The sequence below is a fragment of the Plectrocnemia conspersa genome, unplaced genomic scaffold, assembly GCF_051122295.1.
Source record: "Plectrocnemia conspersa isolate PC_06_02 unplaced genomic scaffold, ASM5112229v1 ptg000006l, whole genome shotgun sequence".
NCBI lineage: Eukaryota > Metazoa > Arthropoda > Insecta > Trichoptera > Polycentropodidae > Plectrocnemia > Plectrocnemia conspersa.
The window spans coordinates 7,892,252-7,906,344 of NW_028277170.1; the positions used below are offsets into that span (position 1 = coordinate 7,892,252).

The following is a 14,093-nucleotide window of genomic DNA, read 5'->3' on the forward strand; positions in this document are numbered from 1 at the left end:
AAAAGAATCAACTCTATTCGAACAGTACCTTCAAGCACCAACTTTTTAGGGCCCTATTAGAAGATACCAAAGTTGAAGAGTGTGAAAATACGAAGTATGTTGTTTCAATAAAAGGTAACCGTGAATTTAACGTGTAATTATTTGTTTAACAGCCTTAAAGCTTCAGTTATTGTGTTATCTGAATTTTATACGGGTGTAAATAGAATCAAATAGAGCCCTCATTCGGGGTAAATGGAGTAATTGGCGCCCGGGCGACCGCCCGTATATAACTTTTCGTGACAGTCTATACCAGGGCTCGGCAACCTATGACCCGCGGGTCACCAAGTGACCCGTTTGATGATTTGAAGTGACCTTTTCGGAAAAAATATACGAGATGGATTTTTTCGGAAAAAAAGACGAGATGGAACAAACATTTCCGTGACGACCTCTTTTTAACCTCTCTCAGGAAAAAATCCCAAATGAGCTTTGTTTATTTAGAGCTCAGGCTGCTGACCATTCTCGAGCCGACCCTGTTTATTAGGTGTTCACCAATACTCGCTCGCACTTAATCTGTCCAACTGTAGTGTAAAGACAATTAGTTTTAAATTTATGGAACAATTATTTTTTATATTGCTCATTGTCCTCTACATTTATTAGTTATTTGTTGTTGTTTTATTTATATTTAAATAATTTTTGTGCTATGCTGGTAATACAGTGCTTATAACTAATAGCAATGTAGCAAAAGCTTGTAAAATATATTACCTAAAATTTAACAATAAAAAACGAAACTTATGAGTATAGGCAAACACAAAGCATACCACTCAATTTGTCCTGTAGACAGTATTTCAACAAAGAGTGTAACAAAATAGTAGACGATCAAATGAAAAACGTAAAAATGATGTCGCGAATAAAGAAAAATAATTATTACATACGATAAATGTTCGACCCCAAAAAACACTAACTCTCACGTCTCATCATCGAAGAGATTAATTAAGAAGAAGAAAAATATCTTGGCTGTTGAACCTACGGCCGAGGTTTGAAAATAATGCTATCTACTTATTTGTACTATTAGTAAACAAGATAAATATGGATAGAATTTTTGATTACGTTAGATAAAGGCAGATAAGGCACTAAAACAAAAAATAATGTGTTCTGTAAGTTCACAAATATCAATAGTTTCGCTTATGGTTTGTATTTAAAAAGTAATATATCTTCATTCTGTAAAATTTCGATTTATGACGAAATATATATTTTTTCTAATTTAAATTAATGTTTTATTATTCTCAATTTTGCGTCCCTCTTATTATCGCCTGTGTCAATTCATTCCGTCGATTGTGAACACGTAAACAGTTTGCATTTACTGTAAACAAAAGCATTGTGAATTTGCTGACTGGCAACATTATTCCCTGGACTCGGGCGTCCGCGTCATGCGTGGCGATCGGGTCCTTCCTTTATTTACCCAACGGCCTCGCTTTGGAGCGGTTTGCCGAAATGCAAACGGCGGCCGTCGGCCCCTGCTGATGCGTCAGCTCTGGCCCGTGATTTCGCCACCATGGGCTACGACATAGTACGCTTCCAAGGCTGCGTCGATGAAGAGCTCCTGTGCCCCATATGCTCTTCCGTGCTCGAGGATCCAGTTCAGGTTCGACCTTTATCTCCCTAATATATTTAATTCGACACCTAATCGAAGAAAAACTTGTTCAAAAATTTTATTCATCCTACAAGTTCAATCATGTCGCCATTTTAAAAAAGATTTTCATTATTTAAATCGCATGTGTTGCCATTTGTAAAAACAATTTTGATATTTGATTGGATAAATATTTCAGCGTTTAGGCCGCCGACTCGTTTCAATTTAAAATCAAGTAATTGAATGTGTAATGTGTTACTTTAATTGTTTGAATTTTCCATTTCATTTTGGCTCAAACCCTATATATATCTTAACTATTTAGTAACCAAAAATTGATTTTGCCAATGCATAAAAGGAGCTTTTCGCTTGTAAAAGGCTAGCAGTGCCTTTAATTTGAAAAGTTCTCTAAGCAATAAAAAATATATCCAAACTAATAATACATTGCAGGTGTGTGCCTATATTTTTTGCATTTCAAAAAGCTAGTTTGGAAATATAACAAATTAGAACACTGAAATTATAAAGCTATATATTAAAAATTACTTGCATGTAATTTATTTACTAATAAAATCTTACACTACTAAGTGTACAAAATATACATAGGTAAAATTTATAAAAGAAAAACCAAATTAGTCTTTAATGAGAAGGATGAGCATGGTGTTATTTTTCTGAACATTTTTCCGGCCCGCGAGATTCTTTACAGTGTATGTTTAGTATCATTATTATTGTATTATCTATGCATACATGTAAGAATAATGGTAAACACAATAATAATAACTCATTATGTTTCAATTTTTCACTCCAAAAAATGTATGGAAACAAATATGGAAAAATATTATTTTTTAATTTTTCTTAAATCCCCAAGTTCTATTAGTATACCAACTCATCAGTGTAAAACAATTGAAAATATTTAATAGTATGTATACAGTTTGCGGAATCTTGCGGCCCAGGACATTTATCACTAGATGACAAATATTGCTATTTATAAGGTACATTGTCATTACTAGTTATTATTCTCCAATTTTCTGATGTGGTGCGATATGTTTGAGGTTCCGTTTCTTCGTCGCTATTTTTTAAATTGTCTGTATTCCATCTTCGATTCAAGGCAACATGCCTAATTTCGACGTTACTTTCTTTACTATCATCATTGGAAGATGAAAAATCAAACATGAAATCCTCTCCATCACTATAATTACAAAACATATTACCATTACAATCACTATATTCAGCGATAGCACTGGTTTTTCTACGATATGATTTATAAAAAAAAATCCATAATAATATGAAAAAATAAGTAATGATCAATTACTATAGTCTTACTTAGACACAAATTATAGACACCCGAGACACTTTCGAAAACACAAGCAATATATAATTGATATAAAATATATGTATTGATGTAAATCGTCACCGACGGGTGTCTACTGAAAGACGGTCGCCAACTATTGCCTTCGGGAAAAAGCTACGGCACATTTGCCTTTAAATTTAGTCATCAAAAAAACCCCGACTTATCGCGATAAATAAGCTCTCTCCGGCTTGAATAAAGTAAAAATGATATTTTTTGATAAAATATGCTTCTTGAAACTCTTGTCTACAACACTGCAAAAACGCCACTCAAAATATGCACAGGAAATACCCAAAAATCGACGTTATATTTCATTAATTGAAATGGTGAGTCCCACGCACCTTACGAGCGGAAAGGGTTAAAATAAATAAAAATATCAAATTTAATAATTATACTCGCATGGGAAAACGCTTGTTGCATTGGTTTTATTTTGCCAGACTGATTAAATCTAATCTTAAATCTTTAATAATACTAAATCTAATCTATTCCATCCATGATTTAAACTGAATTAGAGCTTAAAAATAATATTGCTGCCCAAAATTAGTCTATCGTAAAAATAACTGTATTTATAAAATTAGTAATCTTATTTTGCTTTTTTTAGACCAATCAGTTGTAACATAGATTTTACTTGATATAATCTTATATATAATTGTTCTAATCCGCTTCCGCCGTCGCTTCCGGACGCGCATAACTTTAAACGAAACATTCTCCGTTCAATTATCTACTCTGTAAATCGTATCGCTTTGTATTAACGGTGTGTAACAATACACGTAAACAAAGGAAATATATTTAATTATAATAATAAATAATAATAAAAATTAAAATTGAATTTGTTCCGATTGATTTTCGAGCCGCCGGTAATGCGTTCTGTTGTTTCGACCAATCAAAAATAAGCATTCAAATATTCAAATAGCGTCGACCAATGAAAAATAAGCATTCAAATTCAAATAGATAGTACCGTGACAACACTTTTAAATAATTATTATTTAATAATAAAATTTTGCTACGCGACAATAATTTTCATTAATTCGTCATTTGACTGAATAAAAATTAAATATATACATAATGTGTTGAGGATTAGAAGAATACATTGATTAAACTAGATAAACAATCATAAAATAATCTTCGTAATGAAATTTTCAAATTTTGAATTCCCGGCGACGGGCTCCGAGGCCTAAAAGTGAGTTTTTGCTTTTATAAATAATCGGATTGCAAATTAACTAGGTGTGTTATATAACTATGAAAATTAAATATATACATAATGTGTTTAGGATAAGAAGAATACATTGATTAAATTAGATAAACAATCATAAAACAATCTTTGTAATGAAATCTTCAAATTTTGAAATCCTGTCGCCGGGCTCCGAGGCCGAAAAGTGAGTTTTTATAATAATATCACATAAACATTATCATTGCTTTCCGATTTTATACACATATACGTTAGATTTTAAGAATTTTAAATTAACCAGTTATGTTTTAAACATGAACGTGTAATATATCCTTAGTATGTGAGGATTGAAAGTTAATGTCGATCAAATCGGCGCTGTCGGACAGCTTATAAATGTGTAGTTTCTTGGATGTTATCTAATAAACGACATTTTACAATGATTATAAATATGTGATTGCATACCTGGAATAATCGATAGCCAAAATATCTAAGAGTGGGTTATTTTTAATTCCGATGTGGCAAAATATGTACAATTTTTGTTCTGTGCCATCATTCCTCTTTCTGAATAGCCAAATTTAAGATATTCAGTTACATCAAACTTATGTAGTATGTTCTTTATAAAAAGATAATACTTGCTGACAGTGACTTCAACGTGAGAAGATTAACTCTTTGTTTATATATACCAATTCTACGTTGTAGCCATATAGGTCATCAAATTGTTCCATCATTGCTTCTGAAAAATAATTAAAAAACAATAAGACTCCTATCAAGAGTAAACATTGAACACATTATTACTACTAATATAATCCATAAATTAAATTTAAACGACAACCGAAGAACACAATTGATGGATGTACTGTAGAGGATTAAACACGTAGATTGGCATCTTTTCATCTTCTACAAAATTGTCACAATATGTCATATATTTTTTATTATTACTAGCATTGTAATATGTTTGATTAACTTCGGTATGTATACCTTTAATTGCCAAATCACCGCTGTTTGTCTTTTAATATTAGATCCTGGAAAGTCAATAGTAATTTTGTTAGAATAACCGTGTTATATTATTCATTTATAACTAAACACTTACTGGCACACCCGCAATTTATAGTTTTGTCTATAATTTCAAATGCTGCATCACTTGAATCATCTTCAATTGTCACTTTGTTACAAAAATGCCGCGATTATAACATATTTCTTGCCAGATCTGACAGAAGAACTGTCAAAGCAAATTTGGGAAGTCCCGCGCTTGAGAACGAACTAAATTGATTTTAACGAGCGAAATTGATTTTAACGAGCGAAATTTATTTTAACGATTTAAATTGTATAAAATTTATTAAAATATGTATAAAAATCATCAAATACAAAAAAAAATGTTTTTTAAAATATTTTTTTAGTTTATAGATTTAAAATATAATTTAAATAATGTGGATATGTATTAGCTTCTCTATACAGAAAAAATATGTACCTACATTTTGGCGAACGTTGGCAATTTAAAGTTTTAGTTTTTAGAGAATTTTTAAAACTTTGCTTTAAAAAGTATTTTAAACAAAAAGGGGCAAAGTTTCAAAATAAGTACTATTCATTACCAACCAACTACTAAGCGCACAGTATTGCAAAAATCCATCTTACTGACGCCTTTGAAACTAAACTACACAAAAATGTATAACACTAATTTAAATATTTTTTAAATTAAAAGTTTCAGAATAAAATTTCAACATTAATTTTTTTCAACATTAAAAATATTTTTTATTTTATTATGGATTTTAAATATTAATCATTTATTATAGATTTTAAATATCATTAGTTCATTATTAATTTTAAATATAGTGAAAACTTTTTACACTCATTAATTATTAAAATATATAATGCTGCGCAGAAAAACATTTACTTTAAAAAATATGTAAATCAAAATATTTTTTAATCAAAAAAGACAAAGGTTTCAAAATTATTAATATTTTTAAAACGCACAAATGTAATTAAAAACTGACTTTTATATTTACACATAAAACATAGAAATATTTTTTTTAAATTATAAAGTAACTTATGATGTCACCAAAAAACTTTTTTATTACGAAAATTTAAATTTATGATATAATTGTGTTATGCAGCGTTAAAACTGGCACTCAAACACATAAAATACCCTAAAACACAATCAATGACTTATAATCACTCACATTGCACTAACTATATATGATCGATTGTGTTGTAGCGTTAGTAAGGTGTAACAAAATATTTTTTCATATCAGTAATATTTTTGAGCGGATGTGTAACTGATGCTATTTATTATTATTATTATTTATTAAACTGTAAACCTACTTTTAAATGATACAAAATGTTACGTTTTAATATTATTTTTTATGTTGAAAACATTTTGATATTTTTTGTTTCAATAATATTTAGTAAAGTTACAAACCTATTTTAAAAAATATTACAACGAAATCTCTTTGTAACGAATACCGAAATAACAAAATTCCCAGTATAACGAATCTTTAATTTGTCCCCGAAAAACTTGCATACAAAATGTTTTCATTATAACGAAGACTGATCTCAGTATAACGAAATATTTTGATCCGAATTTAAGAATGACGTTGCAACTTTACACAATATTTCTCCAAATTCAGTTCATTCTTGACGTGGTGTGTGACAGATGTGTTCAAAAGCGACATTACAGGTGTTTCGCTGACCCTCAAACTTTTTTTATAAAACATTTTTTTCACAAATTTTATTGTTTCATACGGTATCCTTAAAAATGGGCAAAAAACTATCTGTCAACCTTATAAGAGGTTATTTCGATGTTGTAGTAATGTGATAATTAAAAATAAAATATATCATCTTCCTTACGTTCAATATAACGAATTTTCAGTATACCAAAATTTATTCATTGGTTCCGTGAGCTTCGCTGTATTGAAATTTAATAGTACAATTTTTAATTTATTATTATCTAGCCAAGTTTTAAACCTATTCATAAATGATATACAATATTTAGATTTATCATTAAATATCTAAGTTTCAATATAACGATAAAATCTAACGTTGTAAATCTAATAAATAATATAAAATGTTTTCTTCTGGAAATATTTAGTCAAGTTGTAAACCTATTTTCAAATGAATTGAAAATGTTAAGTACTTTTTTATAGATTGAACTATTTTGTCTATCATTGAAAATCCTAAATAGTAATGTCCAATTTGAACCATTAAATTTTAAAAAATGTTTAAAAAAATCAGAACGAAGCAAAAATTATATTTAAAACCCAAAAAGTTGAGGGTCCGGTATTCGCACACTCGCTAGCTATCGGTACCTCACGATAGTGAGGTACCGACAGCTAGTTCTTACAACAATGCAGTGATTGTGTGTGGTCGTGTATTATTCATATAACCTATTTTTGCTTATTTAAGCTAATTTAAATTCCATTAAATTACCCTCGATAATTTAATTGAATTTAAATCATTCAATTGTTAATTCAAAGATTTTGATATCGATTGACTGCAATTATTACATTATGAAAAAAGAAAGTGTTTAATATATTGATTAGAAATCAACTTTTACCTTTTGTGAACAGTTACCTGATAATAGATTTCGAAAAATTTCCCTTTATTGGAAACCCTATGAAATTTATTGTTATGAATTCCACTATTTAGACAGCGTTTATTGAAATCGAAGCTCTTTCTTTCTAGAATTTTATTGCATGTTAACCATGAATCATATTTTTACGAAAAGGACACCCTGCAACAATTTATCATTGTTTTCGCATATTTTTTGATGTATTACATACATAATATCGGTTCATTTTTAATTTAATTAATAATGAATAAGAATTGAATTATCTTTTGTGTAGTATTTATTATTTTCATAATGTCGACCAGTATATTGGTCAAAAAGACATCTATTCTCTCTTAGTCTTCCAATAATCGAATTTTTGTCATTGTCATGTTTTCAGGCGCCAGATTGTGAACACGCATTCTGTAGGATTTGTATTACAGAATGGATAGGCACTCAGCCTACGTGTCCAGTGGACCGGCAAGCTGTCACAGCTGGACAGCTTCACCCAGTTCCTAGAATATTAAGAAATTTACTGTCAAGGTGACTATTTAATTGAATGTTTATATATTCAATGTTATACATATGTAATAATAAGATGAATTTCAGGCTTACGATAAGCTGCGACAACGCAATATATGGCTGTCCGGTTGTCTTGAAGCTGGAAATATTAGGTTCCCATGTCAAGGAGTGCGTATTCAACCCTAAACTTCCAACGCAATGCGAACAAGGTTGCAGCATGATCATTCCGAAAGATGAGTTGGCTGATCACAATTGTATTAGAGAGCTGCGCTCCATAATACAGTCTCAACAGACAAACATGAATCAAAGCCAACAACAAATCAATGAACTTAAAATGAGTGTGAACGAAAACAAACGAGAACTTTTACTCTTGAAGGTATTGAACAAAAAATATATAAAAGGAATGCGTGGTATACTGTAAACGTGTATGAATATTTAATTTCATTATATTTGCTTCATCGCAGGTGGAATCTATATATGCCATCTTGAAAAATGAATTCTTAATTTACTAATATGGTTATTTCATATAATTGTGTTAATGTTATTTCATATAATCGTTAGAATTTATCAAACTATAAAATTCAAAATATTGATGACATCTATTGGTGGCCACCGCTTATTAGCAATATTTGACATGGCCTGCATAAATGCCATCCGCGATGAAAAGGTTAATATAATTGAATATACATATATATCAGTGGCGTGCGGTCCAAAAATGCGGTTTATGCAGTGAATGCCTTGGGATTGTAATACGATTCTAAAAATGAAATATTCTTATTATTTATTAATTTTTTTAATTTACGTAATTACGAAACGCAAACGCTCAGAAAATCGGTCACACGACCTTTTCGAGAGAACGGTATATGACGACTGAAAAGCGGACGGGCGTAGTCGATACCCGTGTGCCGTGCTCGCCGTGAGTGGAATTTGTCGCGCGTGCGCACTAGAACTTTAGCCATTACACGTAATCGTATTTACAATCGCTCACCATCACCGTTGATGCGGTTAACATTTTGAATCTGTCTATTTCTTCGGCAATTTTTTTAATCTTTTTCAATTAAATATTGACTAAATTATTATTTTTTATTTATTTTTAGTGTACCCAAATGAAAGATTTGTTGAATTATATAATAAGGAAGTTACTGCGAACAGATATATTATTTCCAAATTAATTGATGTGCTTTGCTTTTTATCTAAACAAGAACTTTCTTTTCGAGAACATTCTAAAAATAATAATACTGTAAATGGAGGCAACTATGTTGAATTATTGTATTTTCTAAGCGAATCAGACACATTAAAAAATCATTTGGATAACTCGAATGTTTTTAAAGGAGACAAATCATTTTCAAAATGACTTAATATCTTCGATTTCAAAAGTATTGTTAGATGAGATACAAGCTGAAATTCATTTATCGACATTCATTTCTATAATTGTAGATGAATCTACAGATATCAGCCGTAAAGCACAGTTATCAATCGTTTTTAGATACGTAGACGGGAATGATATAATTCAAGAGAGATTTGTCGGATTTATCGATGTAAGTCCTAGTAGAACAGCTGATGCTCTTTTCGATCATATTCATAATACCTTGGTGAAATTTGGATATATAGAAAAATTAATTGCTCAAACTTATGACGGAGCGGCTGCAATGTCTGAGGAGAATAATGGAGTACAAAATAGTTCGAGATATTTGTCCTAATTCCATATTTGTACATTGATATGTTCACAGATTGAATCTTGTTCTATCTCAATCTGCTAAGGATATAATGGAGTGCAGGCGTTTTTAAATATATATTATCATTTTCATCATTTTTTTGTAAATCTTCTAGAAGAGTATCTCTTCTCGATTGTGAAATATAGAAATGTTTTCCTGCGGCTACTCCTACATGATGGAATTACAATAGTAGAATTTAAAGATGGTTTATGAATACAGAAGAGAATTAATACTAATATTTGACCAAATAATCGAAGATGAAGATCAATGGGATTCTAAAGCTGTGATTAATGCAGAAGCACTTAGATGATAACTACAAGATTTATAATTTAATTTCTATCTCAATCTATTTTCACCCATATTTAATTCTGTCGATATTTTACAGAAAAAAACGTTCGACATATCTTATTGTTCAAGTGAAATAAAAAATTTGTGGAATTTTTGAATAACAAAAAAGAAGATTTTGACTCAATATGGGACAAAGTCAGGATTGAAGAGTTACATAAAGAAAGAAATCATGATGATAATATAGAAGGTCTGAAATTGAGGTATAAAGCTCGATATTCCGAAATACTTGAACAATTTCTACGAATACTACCGATCGTTTTAAAGATATTGATAATTTAAAATTTATGGCACTTTTAAACGTGACTAAATTTAATGAATACGAATTTTTTTTCCAGAAACACATTTTATATCACTTCAACGCTCGTATGGAACTTTTTTTAATTTTATGAGGTTAAAAAGTGAACTTATTTATATATATTCGTTACCATAATTCCATTTGATATCTATAAATTGTATTAATAATGTACGCCACTGATATGTATATATATATATATAATTTGGAGAAAGGGGTAGGTGAAATGAACATAATTTGGAACACAGCATTCAGCTGTGTGGTGCTTATTTTATATGCAGAATCCTAAAGGATAACTGTTAAATATTATTAGTATATTATTTATATCAGTCAAATGCTGTAGGTTTAATAAAAACTATAAGTATAGACGGATATATGTACAAACACCTTATATGCATATACTTATTATATATTACCAGTCAAGCACGGTAATTCGGCGGTGTTGAGCGCAAAACAAAATATTTCTGTCCATAAATTTCATTCAAAGATCATTTTCCAATACAGGATTTCATGAGAGCTATGCGAATTTCCAATCCAGCTATGAGGGCGATAGCTGATAAAATGGAACGTGATGAGGTTTTACGGTGGAGTGGTACCCTCGCACCAGCCAGGGTAACTCGATGGGGTGGCATGATTTCGACGCCCGATGAAAATTTGCAGGTGACGTTTTGAATGAACATCTATATCATATTTTATTATTACAATATATATTCCAATGAACAAAAGTAAAACAAACATTGCCTAATAATTTATTTTAAAAAGTTATTATTCTAGTTTAATTATTATAGAAATTGGTTTTTAATTGCAATATAAAAATTAAAACTTGTGCAGTTTGCTATTTTAGAATATCATCAAAAAGTCGCTTTCTGAGTCCGGTTGTCCGCCGCACATTATCGATGATCTGATGGAGAATTGCCACGAACGAAGATGGCCTCCAGGACTGTCTTCCTTGGAAACTAGACAGCATAATAGACGGTATTTAAAAGATTATATTTATATATAGTTGCACACTCTACATGTTATCCTTTCGTTTCAGCTTGTACGAGAATTATGTGTGCAAACGAGTGTCCGGAAAGCAAGCCGTTCTTGTTCTTCACTGTGACAATACACACATCGGCGACAACATGATGGTAGAGCCTGGCTTAGTGATGATATTCGCTCATGGGATCGAATGAATGGTAGTGTTTTATTTATTACTTTATTAATACATTGGCGAAGTTTGTTGTTTTACTTATGTCAAAGCGATTTTTGCGCGATGCGTTGTTTACAGCTGTCTTCTTTTTCTTTGCAGCGTTCTGATTGGCACAAAGATATAATTTTTGATCATTGATACGGTCAACCTGACAAGATTACATTGAACTACAGCAGTTTTTGCCCCTTTAAAAGCTATACATTGTTATTTATTATTATGTAATTTTATATGAATTCAAAATTAAGTTCAGAATTTCCATTACTGCTACATATTTGAAATTCAAATTTCTTTCAAATGTTTGCACTATAATATTTAAAATCATTATTTTATGTGAACATATGCTATTTATACTGTATAATGTTGCACTATTAAGGCATAATTAGATGAGTTCCAATCTATGGCTTATGATTCCCTTCTAACAATATAAATCCAAGAACAAAATAATCGAGAATGAACTATAATTAAAAATTACATAATTCATTATATTATGGTTTGCCACATTAAAAAATATTTTTACTGTTAATGTAATTCAAATCGACATCCATACAATAAAATTATATATAGTAATGCTTCTTCAACATACCACAATTTCAATAATTATATTATGTATTTTGTTTTTTCGAAATGCTTATTTTAATGACGCCATGTCTCACGAATTTAAAATTTAATTGTATTTGCTCGTTTCTATTCCAAATTGGAAGAGTTTCGTTGTATGCTTTTTTTACATCTTGAAGTAATTCGACACTTGTTTTTGTAAGAGATCTCTTGATTTATTGATAAACCAGATATCAAAAGATTCTAGTCTACATTTATTGTATCAATGAACGTTCGAATCTTGTGTAACTTTATATCGTTGACGTGTTAAACACGATCACTATAAATGTGTGATTTAATTGTGGTGTATTTAGTTAATTTGGTTCTTAAAGTTTTTTTAAGGATCCTAATTTCATTGACTGTGTTTATACTGATTGTATATGTCGAATGTTTTACAGTATTATAAACAAATCAATTTATTATAAAAAATAGACATGTTCACTGCAAATGTTATATTTTATATGTATATTAGTTTCGAATACAACTTTTGTGTGTATATATAAGATAATTTATAATGGTTATTATCTATGAATTGATAATATTTTAGCTCTGGAGTTGAATTTGAAAATTTTATTAAATATGTATTTTTTGCAAAATGTACACATTTTCAATATTCATTCCGGATGGTTTATTATAAAAGTACTATGTTTTATTATACTTTAAATGTATTTTTTTCTTCGAATTATTCTCCTTCAACTTATTAATATATGATTAGTGTTTATAGTCTAAAATATGAAAATTATGAGTCATTAAATCGGTTTTAAAAATAATACTACAGCAAAAAAGTGAATAGGCATTCAAATAAAACTAAGCGTAAAGTTAAAAAATTGGCTTCCTGTTTATTGCATTAGTCCAATTAAAGCTAATTATTTGGCTTTCCGCCAGTAACTTGGTAATGTTCCTCATTTTCAAATTGACTTTTTTGTATCATTATATCATTCATCATATTTTAAAAGTAATGATTTTTTCATTTATTAGTTAGAGTTTAAAAGTTGATTATTTTGACTTGTACTCTTAATAATTAGCAATATAGATTTAACAAAGTTTTACAATTTTCTTTATATTACTATTAATTACCTTAGTTTAATGAAATAGCTGCGTTATTATATATGTATACAATTTAGGTTTTTTATACTTTAGTAGCCTAACTATGTTGTTAAAGTTTAATTGGTAAATAAATGTTATAATATTTAATTCAATTGTACTTTTTACCAGGTTAATTATTTTCATTACTTTAATTATATGCATACTATTTTTGTATGTACAAATATACTCATTTAAAATATATTATACACATGTATATGCATACAATTTTATGATTTTATGAATTTTTAAACATGTATGTATTGTTAATTATTTTATCGCTGTATGATTTTTATTCACAATTTTAATTATATTATTACTATTCCTTTATCATAGTATAATTTTTTACCTATTATAGATGTACCTAATGAAGTTTTAATGTTTATTAAAGTGACAATGCTGACTGATTTTTGGGTTTTTGTCATATATACTATTTGTCCTTAACTCATCACTGGCCCACACATTCTGCAATGTATTTTGAACTAGTTTCTTTCGGCTTACATGTAACAATTTTTCTAATCCCACTTCTAAGTGATTATGCCGATTTAAAATAACACTCAATGATTGATTGAGATATTTTCTTATAATTTTACTGTAAATACGTTTAACCTTATCTTATAAGAAAATTTTGGTACAGACCACTGCCAGCGGTGCTGTCTGGTCTATTAAAATCTGATTTTAAGATACCGA

The 14,093-nt window shown here is 29.4% G+C and overlaps 1 protein-coding gene and 1 long non-coding RNA gene across 5 annotated transcripts; one reads left to right on the plus strand and one right to left on the minus strand.

The window, feature by feature from the left end:
- Window positions 1-1,353: 1,353 nt before the first annotated feature.
- On the plus strand, window positions 1,354-13,810 carry elgi (E3 ubiquitin-protein ligase NRDP1 elgi). Of its 4 annotated transcripts, none has more exons than XR_015809907.1 (7): window positions 1,354-1,621; window positions 8,058-8,200; window positions 8,267-8,555; window positions 11,039-11,194; window positions 11,366-11,509; window positions 11,571-11,712; window positions 11,826-13,810. XR_015809907.1 is itself a non-coding variant. In XM_088187513.1 (7 exons), exons 1-6 carry the CDS (start codon window positions 1,532-1,534, stop codon window positions 11,707-11,709), a joined length of 948 nt encoding a protein of 315 aa, XP_088043639.1. In that variant the 5' UTR covers window positions 1,354-1,531; the 3' UTR covers window positions 11,710-11,712; window positions 11,826-13,810. The 4 variants fall into 4 exon arrangements, 2 of the variants coding, with proteins under 2 accessions (XP_088043639.1, XP_088043640.1); XM_088187513.1 differs by having other exon boundaries at window positions 11,379-11,509; XR_015809908.1 differs by having other exon boundaries at window positions 1,388-1,621; window positions 8,256-8,555.
- On the minus strand, window positions 4,546-5,129 carry LOC148234151 (uncharacterized). The gene is made up of 3 exons (XR_015809909.1): window positions 5,095-5,129; window positions 4,749-4,849; window positions 4,546-4,677 (listed from the first exon to the last, which is right to left on the minus strand). It is a non-coding gene; the product is annotated as an uncharacterized LOC148234151 (long non-coding RNA).
- Window positions 13,811-14,093: the final 283 nt, after the last annotated feature.

Excerpts from the sequence above, each read along its gene's own strand:
- elgi (XM_088187513.1), top strand. The coding sequence starts at position 1,532 with ATGGGCTACGACATAGTACGCTTCCAAGGCTGCGTCGATGAAGAGCTC. Across the intron at positions 8,556-11,038 it reads GAGAACTTTTACTCTTGAAG|GATTTCATGAGAGCTATGCG; the intron begins GTATTGAACAAA and ends TTTCCAATACAG. Across the intron at positions 11,195-11,378 it reads CGCCCGATGAAAATTTGCAG|AATATCATCAAAAAGTCGCT; the intron begins GTGACGTTTTGA and ends TTGCTATTTTAG.